This window comes from Podarcis melisellensis (genome assembly GCF_964234715.1).
Source record: "Podarcis melisellensis genome assembly, chromosome: 17".
Taxonomy (NCBI): Eukaryota; Metazoa; Chordata; class Lepidosauria; order Squamata; family Lacertidae; genus Podarcis; species Podarcis melisellensis.
In genome coordinates, this window is record NC_138534.1 from 12,267,511 (window position 1) to 12,283,965 (window position 16,455).

At 43.4% G+C, this 16,455-nt stretch overlaps 1 protein-coding gene across 6 annotated transcripts in view; it reads left to right on the top strand.

Moving 5' to 3' along the window:
* The window catches only part of SUPT20H (SPT20 homolog, SAGA complex component), a 43,082-nt gene that overhangs the window by 16,031 nt on the left and 10,596 nt on the right, over positions 1-16,455 (top strand). For 4 of the 6 annotated variants that reach the window (XM_081894018.1, XM_081894019.1, XM_081894016.1 and 1 more), the window contains exons 15-20: positions 361-393; positions 3,732-3,849; positions 4,416-4,524; positions 8,486-8,641; positions 10,269-10,581; positions 12,658-12,812. In XM_081894018.1, coding sequence (XP_081750144.1) covers positions 361-393; positions 3,732-3,849; positions 4,416-4,524; positions 8,486-8,641; positions 10,269-10,581; positions 12,658-12,812 — 884 coding nt within the window. The remainder of the gene's footprint in view (positions 1-360; positions 394-3,731; positions 3,850-4,415; positions 4,525-8,485; positions 8,642-10,268; positions 10,582-12,657; positions 12,813-16,455) is intronic. The other 2 variants (XM_081894020.1, XM_081894021.1) reach the window with 1 other exon arrangement.

Sequence of the window (16,455 nt, forward strand, 5' to 3'; positions counted from 1 at the left end):
CAACAGCAAACATTCCAGTCAGTAAGGTCATAAATCATTAAGCCTGTGTGAGATCTTAACCAATGGAGAAGCTGTTTCCAGGCTTCCATATCTCCAGGCAGGTGACTCCTCTCTGCTCAGTCGTCTTGGCTGTTGGCCAACTCTTAATTGACTCTGTGTGAAGCTGCACAGAATTGCACGTAGTCAAAAATCCCAAAAAATAGTTCCCCAAGTTTACAGTCCTAATCAACGCTCTAATGAAACTCTAAGCATTAGTCCACACTGGCTTTATAATAGTGTCCACCTCAACTGATCAGATGTACGTCAACTCTTCTTTTTACCTTAAACAAATCTTTAATTCCTGTATTGTGTCCCCTACAGTTTTCTTATTGGCTCAAAGACAGAGGCAGAAAGGTAAGGGGTTCATCAGTATTTTTGTGATTCATGCTTTGTGATTCAGTATTTTCCATTCATGCTTCTTAGCGCTAGAATTAACATCGGTCCATCTGACCTGCATTTTCCGAGTTTATTTCCCAACTTTGCTGTTGGAACACTTTGGGCTGGATCCATGGAAGGAAATCCCATGGAAAGGGACTGGCAGAAGCTGACTTTGGAGCCTTCTCTTGCTTACCTGCTCACTGTAAAGCCACTCGCAAGGGTAGAAAGTCCTCGGAAATGCTTGGTCTGGGGAAAGGGGAAATCCCTAAATATCAGAAGGAGACCCTTAGGAAAGAAATAAGCTTTTTATTGGCCAGTCAAGGGGAGGAAGAGGTAGAAAAGGCAGCTTCCTCCAGCTCACATTTCCATGGGCATTATTCACACTTTTATACTAACAGTATATGCACATTTATTTATTTTTTAAAAAGGACTCCTGGTGGTACTAGGTGAAAGTCTCCAAAGCATCTTTCACTCTTCTTTGTGTCCTGTAGCTGAAATGTTTCTTACATATTACCAAAACCCTTTTGTTACTACAATTCTGGGGAGGGCGAAATTTCATCCCTCTAATAAGGCAAAGGCAATTTGTCATCTAATCGTACTCCTGTAATGGAACCTGACTGCTGTTTCTTTAATTATACAATGCTAACTTCATTAGTCATTTATTGTCTCACTTTAAATATTTCTTGTTTTGCTAAGAACTAAGTTCTCCTCCAGAATCTTATTAGGCAGCTTTCCAAGCTGTGTTTATTTTCTGTTTCATCCTCCCTTCATACTTGCACATATAGACTTGCTCACTAAAGGTAAAGGTACCCCTGCCCGTACGGGCCAGTTGTGTCCGACTCTAGGGTTGTGCACCCATCTCACTTAAGAGGCCGGGGGCCAGCGCTGTCCAGAGACACTTCCGGGTCACGTGGCCAGCATGACGAAGCTGCTCTGGCGAGCCAGAGCCGCACACGGAAACGCCGTTTACCTTCCCGCTATAAAGCGGTACCTATTTATCTACTTGCACTTAGGGGTGCTTTTGAACTGCTAGGTGGGCAGGAGCTGGGACCGAAAGATGGGAGCTCACCCTGCCACGGGGATTCGAACCGCCGACCATGCGATCAGCAAGCCCTAGGCACTGAGGTTTTACCCAAAAGCGCCACCCACGTCCCAGCCTTGCTCACTAGCAAGCTTTTATTCCTGAGCAGTCTGCACCCTTTAGCAGTGTGCTTTGAGCGGCTGTTCTCCTGCTCCCAGATCAGCTGCGTGGAAGATGCCTGCAACTAACCGCCACCTCTACGGCAAGACTCTTGCTCCTGCCGTAGCCTTCAGCTTGATAGCGACCCTCAGTTTTCTTTGTCCTCTTCTTCATGAATGAATTCTGTTCCTGAGATCTATGAACTCAGTGCCATGAGGCCAGCCCTTCAAATGTTGCAGGGCTCCAACTCTTGTCAGCCTCAGCATTGGCAATGGTCAGGGATGATGGGAGTTGTAGTCTTGCAACATCTGGAGGGCCACCATTTTCCCATCCTGCTTTTAGATCAGTAGTTATCAATAGACTAGCTTCCTGTCAGCATCGCCCTTGAGCCAGTGCCACCAACTGGACTCATGCACTTCAGCCCCGACTGGGCTAGGCGAGCTGGGTAGCACTTCCAGAGACCACCTTCTGCACAGGAACAGGTCAAAGTGCTGTGGACTCACAGCTTAAAGTTGTGAGCACCGGATTCACTTCCACAAGTAGACAGTCGTCGCACAGCAGAGTATAGCAGAGTATATAAACGACTTGGAGAGCAGCTCTGTAGAATATTCTATCTACAACTATTATACAACTATATACAGAGCTTAATGAGGTCTAAGCATAAATGAATGCTGCACTACACTGAGTGTCTGCAGCTGCTCTTAGCAGCAACCTTATCTCTAGACACGATCTGTAACACTCAGTCTCTCTCTCTCCGACACACTGACTGACTGACTGACTGACTGACTTGGTGCTGGAGTAGAATAAGTAGAGAGCAGAACATTGCTCCTCCTCTCTGGAGAGTCAGCAGAGATCATCAGGAGATTCTTAGATATGGGAGGGGTGAAATCTCACTTCCGTGGTTAGTGCTGGTCATTTCCTGCATGACAGCATGAGGATTTTTATTTTATATTTTACAGAATTTGGAAAAACAACATGCACATAATCCAAACTCTCTTATTTTCTCTAGCCCTTAATGGTTTCAGCACGATGTTTAGAAACAAAAGGAATCTCTGATAGCTCAGTTTGTAGAGCATCAGATCCTTAACTTCAGGGTGGTGGATTTGAGTCCCATGTTGGGCAAAAGATTTCTGCATAGCAGGGGGTTGGACTAGATGACCCCGTGGTCCCTTCCAACTCTATGGTTATGTGATTCTGTTGTGTGTGGTTTTTTTTTAAAAAAACCTTCAGTGTTCATGGAAGGGTTTCATCCTCTACATGTTACCGTGCTCATCCATCCCCTGGTTGCCTTTATTCGTTATGCACATACCTCCTCATTGTGCTGCTTTTTGTACTATCCCAACCCAATTTGCTTCTCAAAATACCGTATTTTTCGCTCTATAGGACGCACTTTTTCCTCTTCAAAAATGAAGGGGAAATGTGTGTGCGTCCTATGGAGTGAAGACACCGTAGCCCCGCAGCCATCTCCTAGCTGGAGAGGTGACACATGACTATGGCAGCAGCCTCTCCGCTGCACCTTTCGCTGCTCCCTGACCTGCTCTTTGGGGCTGGTGGTGGGCTTCCCCCCGCCAGCCCCAAAGAGCAGGTCGAAAGGAACCTGAAGCCTGGAGAGCGAGAGGGGTCGGTGCGCACTGACCCCTCTAGCTCTCCAGGCTTCCAAGGTAGCCGCCTGAACGCACCTTAAACGGCACCTTGTTTTAGAGGGGGGAAATTCTCCCACTCTCTGCGCAGCGCTTCCTGCCACTTCGCTGAAGGGGCGCTGGGCAGAGAGCGGAAGAATTTTTTCCCCTTGTTCTCCCCCCTCTAAAACAAGGTGCGTCCTATTGTCTGGTGCATCCAATGGTGCGAAAAATACGGTAAATATTGAGCTTGGTAGAAGAGGATGCCTAATTAGACTGCATTTGTAAAACAGGAGAATTTGAAAAAAATTGAGTAAAATCTGCTCATGTCACTTTAATTATCGTTGCATCTTAGGTCTGGTCTTTTACTTCAGTTCCATAATTTGTTGATTGAAAGTAATGAATGGAGAAAAGGCAAGAATATAGAAGCCTCTGCATTGTTTTGGTTCTGGAGACGCCTTCACCTAGTATTTATGTGATCTCATGAATGCCCTCTGCTTAATGTCACATTACAGAGTAGTCAATCAGTACCAGGAGCTAGTTCAAAACGAAGCTAAATGCCCAGTGAAAATGCTTCACAACTCCTGTGGATCTGTCCATCTAAGCCAGCTCTCTCCTGGGAAGGAAATGGAAGTAAGTTATTAATGAATGAATTAAATGACACCTTTGTAATTCTTTAAAAAAATAGGATTCCATTTAATCTCAAGTTTACAGAACAGGGACAATCATTTTTCCCCCCTAGGACTTTTTAACTGCTTGGCTTTTGCCCCATCCACTTTCTTCTATCTTAAGACTCTGCTTCTCCCGATATTCATGAATGAAAGCCACGAGGATAGGGCTAAATCTGTCCACTGGTGAAATTTTGGCCCCTTTTAATTACATCTTCAACTACAACCCCAGTAATTTGTGTGATAGAACCAAATCAGCCCCAGCCAGCATAGCCCAACGCCCTGTTCTGTTTCCTGAGCAGCCTGAAACATTTTCAGAATGTTGGGAGAGTCGGGTGGAATGCCGGGAACTAGTCTTAAAATAGAGGTACCAGTGAATTAGGGACGGGTGTTTTGCAGAATCAAAAATTAGGAACTCGGGTGTTCGTTCTCCTGTCAAATTCAGAAAGGGAAGAACGAAAAAGGATGAAAGCTGGAAGAAAAGGTTGACATCTAGTAAGAAGGGTTGTTGTTTTTCTGTTTTGCTTCTAGCAGCCTGAGAGTGTGTCGGGCTATATTCAGTCTTCAGTGCTGGGGAAAGGTGTGAAACATCGACCACCTCCTATCAAACTACCTTCAAGTTCAGGAAGTAGCTCATCAGGTAATTGTTGTTTTTTTAAAAAAATAGGGTATGAGAGCAGAAAACATCACATCTGGCAACCAGTGTTCCCCTTTGCTTTCAGATAGTACATGGGTAAACAAGTCTAAAAAGCCCAGGACACAAATCTTCACTGCTCTCTAGCAGCTATGGTGACTCATTTACCAGAAGCAATATGTTTAGTGTTTGGAGACGTATACTCGATTCTGGCCAAACTAAGCTTCCTGATGTATATTTTGCTCAAGGAGACTTTAGTTTGATCAGAATCGAATATACACTTCCACAGGTAACTCTAAATATATTACTTCTGGTAAGTGAGCCACCATAGCCGCTAGAGAGCTGTGAAAGTTTGTGTACTGGGCTTTTTAGACTTATCTACCCATGTACTAGGGACGCGGGTGGTGCTGTGGGTTAAACCACAGAGCCTAGGGCTTGCCGATCAGAAGGTCAGCGGTTCGAATCCCCGCAATGATGGGGTGAGCTCCCGTTGCTCGGTCCTTGCTCCTGCCAACCTATCAGTTCAAAAGCATGTCAAAGTGCAAGTAGATAAATAGGTTCTGGCAGGAAGGTAAACGGCGTTTCTGTGCGCTGCTCTGGCTCGCCAGAAGCGGCTTAGTCATGCTGGCCACATGACCCGGAAGCTGTATGCCGGCTCCCTTGGCCAATAAAGCGAGATGAGCGCTGCAACCCCAGAGTCAGCCACAACTGGACCTAATGTACTATCTGAAACCAAAAAGGTGCATTGGTTTCCAGATATGAAATATATTTGCATTAGCTTCAGCTTTCCTACCCCTTTGTTTCTCCTTTGTTTCAATTACTACATATCTTTGAGAGAGTAAACCTGGCTGTGCTTTCCTTCCCCCCTCCAAATACATTTATAAATTTGCCTTCCTCACCCTTTTACTTGCTGTTGCAATACAATAGCAACAGCCAACCTAGTCAGCTTTTATTAAATCTGCTCGAGGAACAAAATCCCCTTGTCTTAAACTGCCGTCATGCCCTCCTTGGCAGCAGTTTTGATTGGGAAGAGTCTGCCCTCTGAATAGACTGGCAGGTACCCCTTTCCACTGGGAAATGAGGTGTAGTCAGGCTTCGAGAAAACGGCTTCCTACTTCCCTTTGGCCATGCATAAGCAGAACAAAGCAAAATTAGTCTCCTACCATTTAAAGAGATTTTAATGATCACAGCTCAAGAACAAAGAATCCATCTCAGAGAAAATGTGCCCCCAGTTAAGGTGTCCACCCACTTCCCCCCTAGTCACTTGCATCTTGCAATGTGATCTCGCAACCACCATGCCTTTTGTGCAGCCACCTCACCTGCTTTACGTGACCTTGGACTGATAGGCTGGACGCTTTCTAGCAAGCGAGAGAGAGTCTGTTAGCTCTCTCCCAGTTCTTCTTCACTTTGCTGTTCATCTGCCCCCAGTTCTTCCCAACTTTTGTTTTCAGAACTATGACCCTCTGCAAATCACTGATACAAATCTGTACTGCTCCACTGCTCCTGGGCAGCTTCAGGATCCTGTGTAGGGGGAGAGGTAGACTCCCACCATTCCTCATCAGAGCTGTACTCCTCAGCCTGGTCTCTGACAGGTGTCATCCTAGAGCAGGCTTCCTCTACCTCGGCCCTCCAGCTGTTTTTGGCCTACAACTCCCATGATCCCTAGCTAGCAGGACCAGTGGTCAGGGACGATGGGAATTGTAGTCTCAAAACATCTGGAGAGCTGAGGTCGAGGAAGCCTGTCCTAGAGGGTCCCTCAGTTTTTATTTTTTAACCAACAACCAAAACACTAACAGTGAGAACCCCCAGGCGGCTGATACATTGGGTATACATAATCAATACAGTGGTGCCCCGCAAGACGAACGCCTCGCAAGACGAAAAACCCGCTAGACGAAAGGGTTTTCCGTTTTGGAGGCGCTTCGCAAAACGAATTTCCCTATGGGCTTGCTTTGCAAGAAGAAAGCCCATAGGGAAATCTCCGGGGACCTCTTTTAAATGCTGGCGGTGGGGAGCAAAGCCTTTCCCCCCCCTCCGGCCTTCAGAAGAGGTCCAGGAAGGCCGGCGGGGGCCGAAAGGCTTTGCTCCCCACCGCCAGCATTTTAAAAGCAGTCCGGGATAGCAGGGAAGCGCTTCCCGCTATCCCGGATGACTTTTGAGGGCAGGCGGGGGGGGAGCAAAGACTTTTGCCCCCCGCCCGCCTTCAGAAGAGGTCCCGGACCTCTTCTGAAGGCGGGCGGGGGGCAAAAGTCTTTGCTCCCCCCTGCCTGCCTTCCCGGGAGAGCAGAGAAACGCAGCGCGTTTCTCCACTGTCCCGGACGGCTTTTGAAGGCAGGCGGGGGGGAGCAAAGATTTTTGCCCCCCGCCCGCTTTCAGAAGAGGTCCTGGACCTCTTCTGAAGGCCGGCGGGGGGCAAAAGTCTTTGCTCCCCCCCACCTGCCTTCAAAAGCCGTCCTCTGCTGTCCCAGGGTTTTTTAAAATGCTGGGGGTGGGAAGAAAAGCCCTTGTCCCCCCCCCCCCCAGCCTTCAGAAGAGGTCGGGGGACAGACTGTCCCCGGACCTGGTCTGAAGGCGGTTTCCATAGGAACGCATTGATTGATTTTCAATGCATTCCTATGGGAAACTGTGCTTCGCAAGATGAAAAACTCGCAAGACGAAAAAACTTGCGGAACGAATTAATTTCGTCTTGCGAGGCACCACTGTAATAACATATTCAAATCAACCATATGTACAATTCTATATACTTTAACACTCCTCCCTCCACAAGGTTTATTTAACTTTTAACATTTTAATTGCCCCAGATTGTTCAAACCTGCCCAAATAATGCAATATTTTCTCAAACCAATCCTCCTCCTTCTCACTGACCTTAAACCCTTTCATTTTATGTATTTTCACAGTTAGATATTCTACGTTTATAATATTTTTCAATTTTTCCCTCCATTGGTTCACCCCTAGCTCTTCTGCATTTTTCCAGTTACTCGTTATAACCTGTCTGGCTGCAATTACCATCAGTTTTATAGAGGGTCCCTCATGCTTCAAACTTTGGCACAGGAAGGGGGTGAAGATATATACATACCTGCAATATGTAGATTCAGGTTACCTTTTGCTTCAGGTAGCAATGGCAGATGTTGCTATGCACTTTTTATTTTGCACACCTAAAGCGCACACTTTAGAGAGCAAAGTATCGTATTTTTTGCTCCATAAGACGCACTTTTTCCCTCCTAAAAAGTAAGGGGGAATGTGTGTGCATCTTATGGAGCGAATGCAGGGGGGAGGCAGGCAGGAAAAGCCCCCAAGAGCTGCACACAAGCTCTGTGTGGCTCTTGTTGGTTTTTCCCCAGGAGGGAGAATGGACTGACGCAGCCAATCAGTCCCTTCTCCCTCCTTGTAGAAAAGCCTGCAGCAGCCGCGCGCTCCTTAAATGGTGCGCGGCTCCCAGTGTCGTAGCGTGGGTTGTCAGCACCCGGGGCAAGGCAAGTAATTTGCGCTCCCTAACCCATGGATTTGCGCCTCCTAACCCGTGGATTTGCGCCCCCTAATCCTAACCCCCAGATGTTGCACCCAGTGCGGCCGGGGCCCCCCTGCACCCCCCACGCTACGCCACTGGCGGCTCCTGTAGGCTTTTGCGGGAGGTGGGGGAATTGCCATTCCCAGCCGGAGAGGCTGCATGCGGCTATGGCACAAGCCAAGACAGCGAGCGGGATAGATCCCGCTCTCTGTCTTGGTTTCTTTGCTCTTTGGGGCTGGGTGGGGACCTGGGCTTCCCCCAGCAGCCCCAAGAATCTCTGGGAGAAGTGGACAGGCTGCTCTTTGGGGCTGGGGAACAATTTTTTTTAAAAAAGCCTTGATTTCCCCCTCTAAAAACTAGGTGCGCCTTATGGTCCGGTGCGCCTTATGGAGCGAAAAATACGGTAACTCTTTTCTGGTGTTGGTTCACAGAACGTAACATGGATTATTTGTGCTTTTTCAGGTAACATTTTTAGTTCACAGCAGTCAAGTGGCCACCTAAAATCCCCAACTCCTCCTCCTCCCAAGCCTCCCAGTGTGTCTCGGAAGCAGTCTCTGGATCTGAATCAACTGAGCATGCTTTCTCCCACCGCCATGTCCCCTGCAAGCTCGTCACAAAGTGAGTCCCGCCCTAAATTGTCCATTAAGTCTTCCTAGGCTTCTCGTGCTATAAACTTCCTAACCAGCTGATTGGAGAATCTAAATGTCCATTGTACCCTAGATTGTGTATAAAGTTTGCATCACTTAAGGCAGGCTGTATGTACTGTATGTACTTCGTTTGCTGTAACTGTACTTGTTTCTCTGTATAAATATATGTATGCACCGTTCGTGTATACGTTCTATTCTGTTTTATGCAAGAAGCATTGGTCCCTCGCTTTGACACAGTCTGGTAATTAATGTGACTGTAGACGCTCCCAAAGTTCGGCCCTTTCTGCTAGTGTATAAACAGTAGCTCGTTTAATGCCTCCTTAAATTTGCATTTTTTTTTTAAAGCAGCTAAAACTTCTTAAATGTCGTCAAATACGGTGCAGTTGTATCTCTGTGTATGTAAATAACATGATCAGTCTCGAGGTGGTGATACAATAAACTACAAACTGATTTTTTAAAACACTCCTATATCGTTTTACAAATCATTGCTGATGATGAAAATGTAAGAATAATTTCAAGGCAACACCATTTTGCTAAGTGTTTACTCAGTTGAGTGGCAGCCAAGTTTTAATTTTGGGACAGAATCACTGCATCGCTGTGGATTTTTACCTACTTTTGAAATAGTTTCATGTCTCAATAGATAGGCAATAGCTCGTAAGGCGAGAAAGAGGGAATCGGTAAGAATAGCTCATAGCTGCCTGCTCAGTTCTTTAGTCTGCTGCACAATGTCCTGTCGCTTGAGTGTGGCATAATCTAAAATTGTCTGGGTGGCTCAAAAGGTGTCATTTTTCTGCCTTCCTGTTTTGCACAAAGAAAACCTGTAAGGAAGCTTTGATCAATTTTCCAACCGTTTGATTCACACAGCCCTCTCCCTTCTTTTTATGTTGCTAGTGGTAATTGTATAAATCTGTTGCACACAGTTGTTGCTGTAAATAAGGCTTTGCTCACAGCTTCTGGACATTCACATTTCTTTCCTTTCTTTCTGCAGGACATGAAAGCTAAAAAAAACAAAACATAAAACGAAAACACCTCAAGAGCTTTGGTTTTTTTGTTTTCGTTCCATTGATATGATGTCATCATGCCAAATTTATGCTTTAAAACACACAAGTGTTTGTTTTCTGCCACAAGCAATGCTTCCTTCCTTCCTTCCTTTGCAAATTAGGCCTAAATTAAGCAAGCTCATTACCGATAACTATTTGTACTGTTCCCCCTGCCCCAGTTTGATCATTGTCTGTGTTTTTTGTTCAAATCCGTTTTTCTTTGTTTTATGACGTGTGTTGAATGCCTGTATTTTTGGCAAGCAAAATGCTTTGTTTAAAGGTAGCTTCATAGCAGTTGCATAAGTGTATTGCCAGTGTTAGAACGATTTAATAGGGAAATGCAGCGTTGGTGTTCATTTGCAGGATTAAGCCTAATGATATCGTTTGTGTACACATGTAATTAACAGCAATTACTAACCCTTGCGTTTCGCTGGTTTTTATTTATTTTTTTAAACTGGAGCAAGCTATCAGAGCTAAGTGAGATTCCGCGAACCTTATTTTACCAAAGGACTGGCCTTTTATAACAAACTAGTGCTTTTTATTTTTCTCAATGAGCAGGGTCTGGAACTCCTAAGCCATCTACTCCTACTCCAACCAGCACCCCTTCATCGACCCCACACCCTTCTGAGGCTCAGAGCTCAACTCTGATTACCCATTCTGCCTCCCCTACTCCCCACGATTCAGGCTTCACCCCTCAGCCCACCTTGCTCTCCCCGTTCGCTCAGCAGCACATGTCTCTGAGCCAGGCATTGCCTGTAATGACCATTCCTCTTTCCACCATGGTAACGTCCGTTACTACAGGAACCTCCTCCAACCAGGTCATGGCAAACTCTGCAGGACTTAACTTCATCAATGTAGTGGGCTCTGTGTGGTAAGTTGGTTTCTGTCTACGGCGCTTCACACTTCTTGATTGTTACAGTCGTTTTGCCCCAGAATTATGCTGTGCTGATGACACGACGCCAGGCTTGAGAAGGGCTTGCCAACCCTCGTCGGCTCCCTGTCTTTGAAAGTGAACCCTTTTATGCGCTGCATTCTTAAGTATTAAAAGATAACCATAATTACCGTATTTTTTGCTCTATAAGACTCACTTTTTCCCTCCTAAAAAGTAAGGGGAAATGTATGTATGTCTTACGGAACGAATTCAGGCTGCGCAGCTATCCCAGAAGCCAGAACAGCAAGAGGGATTGCTGCTTTCGCTGTGCGGCAATCTTGCTGTTCTGGCTTCTGAGATTCAGAATATTTTTTTTCTTCTTTCCTCCTCCAAAAACTAGGTGCGTCTTATAGAGCGAAAAGTGCGGTATGTGGATTTGGCGCAAAAAGCAAAGAATTGCTAAAAGCTTCGTTTTTGCTTAGCGTGGAGACGTCATTCCTTGTTAGATTTGAGAGCTTAAAGTTAAGTATTACACGTGAAAAGTGGAAAGAACAAGAAATTTCCCCTAAAGACGAGTGGCAAAATGAGTTGATTGAATACATAGAATTAGCCAGCATAATGACAAAAGTCAGAGATCAGGGTGAGACACAGCTGAGGGTAGATTACTTAAAGAGACAAACAAACCAAATGTTGATAAGCACACATTTTTGTTTTTGTTTTCTTTATTATTATTTAGAAATATAAGTTTAGTCATGGGAGAAGCGAGATGTTATAATGTGATTCTATGAATGTAAATTAAAAGAAACCAATAAAGATGATTTGCCAAAAAAAGATAACATAAGATCTATGAGCAGCAGTAATTAACAACCAAGAGAAAGACTAGAATGAAATAGTGTGGTTAAAGAGGATATGCGGCATAACAAGTAAATAGGATGTCACGGAGGGAAGAGATGGGAAGTCTAGAGGTATTAGATGGGGGGGTGATATTTACAATCTGTATTGAAATATTGGAAATAATAATTATAATAATAATAATAATGAAGAAATAGTTTATTTCAGCATTATTCTCACTGTCATTGGAGTTGTGTTTTAGGCACTTTTTCATATGCTACCTAATATGGGAGAGTTCATGTAGCACTATGGGAATGTCTAAACCAGGGTTTCCCAAACTTGGGTCTCCATCTGTTTTTGGACTACAACTCCCATCATCCCTGTGTAGCAGGACCAGTGGTTAGGGATGATGGGAATTGTAGTCCAAAAACAGATGGAGACCCAAGTTTGGGAAACCCTGGTCTAACTAAAAGATGGCATCTAGACAGTGTGGAGAAATGGATCCATTTCCGATTTGTTTATTTTAGAGCAGCAAATTCTCCTTGCAAGTTTCAGTGCATATTTTTTTTCTGAGTAATAAGACATAATAAAATCAGCTGGGGACTGAACTATATAACCCCAACAATAATGATGCAAAAGCATATTCACCCAGTGCTTTTCCAGCTGCAGTGGCTCCCGTGGAGTACAGGGTCAGATTTAAGGTGCTGGTTTTGACTTTTAAAGCCCTTCACGGCCTAGGACCCTCGTACCTATGGGACCGCCTCTCCCAGTATGCCCCACAGAGAGCCTCAAGGTCCATAAATAGCAACACCCTAGTGGTCCCAGGCCCTAAGGAAGTTAGATTGGCTTCAACCAGAGCCAGGGCCTTTTCACCACTGGTGGAACGCTCTGCCTCATGAGACCAGGGCCCTGCAGGATCTGATTTCTTTCCGCAGGGCCTGTAAGACAGAGTTGTTCTGCCTGGCCTTTGGCTTGGAGCCAATTTGATTCCCTCCCCCTCTTTCTTTTTTCCTTTCTCCTCCTGTGATGAGGCTGCATTTTAATGTTTTAATGTTGTATTTAGGTTGTATTCATTCAACTTGTTTTTATTATTGGTTGTTAGCCGCCCTGAGCCCAGCCTTTGCTGGGGAGGGTGGGGTATAAATATTATTATTATTATTATTATTATTATTAGATACCAAAAACGGTACTTTGTGCTGTTTTATGACATTCTGGTCTCATGCTTGCTCATTTCCTTTTGCACAGTGGAGCGCAGACATTGATGAGTGGCTCAAACCCCATGCTGGGGTGTAGTAGTAGTGCACTAACCCCTGCAGGCCTCAACCTAAGTGGCATTTTACCATCAGGAGGCCTGGTGCCAAGTGTGCTGCCTGCTGCAGTGCAACCCTCCTCACAGCCAGGTCAGTAGGAAATTTCATCTTGGTTGAATGGGAACGGCACAGTGTGGGACTACTGTAACGGGAAAAGTCATGGAAAAATTGAATGCAGTTGTTGGTTGGCTCATTAATAACGTGTGTAGTCAGTGATAAAAAATTAGAAATTACTTCTGGTTACAATTGCTAGCATGTGAATTAGCCATCTCCAGGGCTTTGGAAAAATCCCTTTATGCCATGTGACTGAATCTCCTAAATATGGTCGTTCCTTGGTTTTCGAACAGCTTAGTTATCGAACGTTTTGGCTCCCGAATGCCGCAAACCCAGAAGTGACTGTTCTGGTTTGCGAACTATTTTTGGAAGCCGATCATCCGATGCAGCTTCCTGCAGCCAATCAGAAGCCACACTTTAGTTTCCAAACTTTTTGGAAGTTGAACGGACTTCCAGAAAGGACTCCGTTTGACTTCCAAGGTACGACTGTACTGTAAGAAGTTCATGTGTATATGTCGGCTACCTTTTTTCTTTATTCGCCATTTTTCCTTGCCCACGTCAAATCTTTTTTTTTATTATTATTTTTTTAAATATATTTTATTGAATTTTGACATAAATATATTTCACAAACGTACAAAAGACAAAATGAAAAAGAAAAAACAGAGAAAAGGATAAAAAGAGAAAAAAAAGAAAAAAAAAGAAAAACACGAAAAACATACAACTTTAAAAAACATTGATCGACTTCCCCTTATCTCGATTTCGGAAAATATTACCTTGTATATCTATCTGCTGTGTCTATTCCTTAATAAAACTTTTTACGTAGTAAGCGTTATCTCATGCCTACTGTGATTTCTGTAAGTACATATATGTTTCTGATCAATATTTTGATTTTCCCTTTATCTCTATTTCCATATATATCCTAAATTTATCCCATTCATTATTAAATTTTGCACTTCTTTGATTTCTTATTTTCTGTGTCAATTTAGCCAACTCCAAATAATCGGATAATTTAAGTTGCCACTCCTTTAGTGTTGGGATTTTTGGTGTTTTCCAGTACTGTGCTATGAGGGTTCTGGCGGCTGCCATTGCATATTGAAAAAAGGTTCTATCTTCTTCTTTGATATCCTTACCAATTATCCCCAGCAGGAAGGCTTCGGGTTTTTTAACAAACGTATATTTGAGAATTTTTTTTAATTCATTATAGATGGATTCCCAAAATTTTTTGAGAATCTCGCACGTCCACCACGTATGGATGAAGTCGCCCTCCTTGCTCTTACATTTCCAACACAATTTATCGCCTGTTCTATACATTTTATGTAGTTTTACCGGCGTTATGTACCATCTGTACATCATCTTATATATGTTTTCCTTTAGTGTCGTGCATGCTGAGAAATTCATATCTTTACACCACAATGCCTTCCATTTGTCAAACTCTATGTTGTACCCTAGGTCTACCGCCCACTTCACCATCACATCCTTTACTTCCTCGTCCTTGGTGTCCCACTCAAGCAACTGGTTGTACATTTTTGATAATAATTTTGTTTTACTTTCTATTATTTCAATCTGAAATCTAGATTTCTTGTCATTTATTCCGATCTTATTATCTTCTCTCCACATTGAATTAATTTGATGGTATTGAATCCAGCCAGTCAGCTTGCTTTTTATTTCTTCGTAAGGTCTAATCCTCCACCCGGATTCTGTTTTAGTTAGTAAGTCTTCATATGTCCATCTTTCCCCCTCAATGTTTGATCTTTTAATTGTTAAAATGTCTATTGGTGATAACCACCAGGGCGTTTTCTGCTCCAACAATTTTTTGTTCCTTTCCCACACTTCCAGCAGTGGCCCTCTGAAAATGTGGTTAGAAAAACCTTTATGAACCCTTCCTTTGTCTCGCCATAAATAGGCATGCCAACCGAATCTTAGATTAAACCCCTCTAGATCTAACAAATTTTTGTTTTTGATGACAATCCAGTCTTTTACCCAACAGAGGCATGCAGCTTCATAATATAACCTCAAATTTGGGACCGCGAGACCACCCCTATCTCTTTGGTCTGTGAGCAGTTTAAATCTAATTCTTGGTCTCTTTCCCTGCCAAATGAATTTGGAAAGTAATCTCTGCCATTCTTTGAATATTGAGGTTCCTCTAATTATCGGTATATTCTGAAATAGGAAGAGTAATTTAGGTAGTAAGCTCATTTTAATCGCCGCCATTCTCCCCAACCACGAGAGATGTATTCTGTTCCATGTATCCAAGTCTTTCATTATTTCTTTCCATGTTTTCTTATAGTTATTTTCAATCAGATTTATATTTTTTATAGTTAACCAGATTCCAAGGTATTTTACTTTTTTAGTTATTTTAATTCCAGTTTGACTTTCAAGATCGTCTTTGGTTTCTTCTTCCATATTTTTGGTCATTATTTTGGTTTTTGCTCTGTTCAATTTAAATCCGGATAATTTTCCAAATTCCTCTAGTAGCTTTAACACTTTGCCGACGCTCTCTTTTGGTTCTTCCAATGACAGCATAAGATCGTCTGCATATGTTTTCAGTTTATATTCTTTCGCCCCTATTTTTATGCCACGGATCTCTGGGGTTTTTCTTATCTTGTTTGTGATTATCTCTAAAACCATGATAAACAACAACGGTGACAGAGGGCACCCCTGTCGAGTGCCTTTTGCTATTTCAAACTGTTCTGTCAAGGTATTGTTGATAATTAATCTAGCTCTTTGTTGTGTGTAGATTGCTCTAACTCCTTCCAGGAATGTGCCATCTATCCCTGATCTTTCCAGGCACTTTATCAGAAAACCCCAGGAGACATTGTCGAAAGCCTTCTCGGCATCAACGAACATTAAAGCCGCGGGAATTTCATTATGACATTCTAAATATTCGATAATGTCTATCGTATGTCTAATGTTATCTTTTATTTGTCTATTGGGAAGGAAACCGGCCTGGTCAATATGAATGAGATTAGTTAAACACTTTTTAAGTCTGTGTGCCATTATATCTGCAAATATCTTGTAGTCATTATTCAATAATGAAATCGGTCTGTAATTCTTAATGTTAAGTTTGTCTGAGTCTGGTTTCGGGATCAGCGTGATGTAGGCTTCTTTCCAGGATGCTGGCATTTTTCCTCCTCTTAGTATCTCGTTGATTACGTCACGTAGTACTGGTGTTATGTATTCCTCTAGGACCTTGTAATACTTGGCGGATAACCCATCTGGGCCTGGGGCTTTCCCCAGTTTCATCCTTTTGATTGCCTCCCGGATCTCCTCTATTTTTATGGGTTTATTTAAGGCGGTTCTTTCCTCTTCTGATATACTTTTGGGGCTATTTTCTTCTAGGTATTTTGCGATGCCCGTTAAATCTTCTTCTTCTCTTTTATATAGGTTCTCATAGAATTTAAGGAAGTTCTTTTTTATTTCATTAGGGTTTTCCAGGACTTGTTCTTCAACTTTTATTTTATTGATGGTACTAAGTTTTCTTCTTTTTCTCAGTTGCCACGCCAGAAACTTTCCAATTTTATTTGCCGATTCGAAGGACCTTTGTTTCATTAACTTTATTCCCCATTCCACCTCTTGGCTTATTAATATCGAATATTCTGTTTGGAGCATTTTATATTGTTGCTTATGGCCATCGTCGTTTGGATTTTTTATCATATTTTTTTCACATTCTTTCAATTGA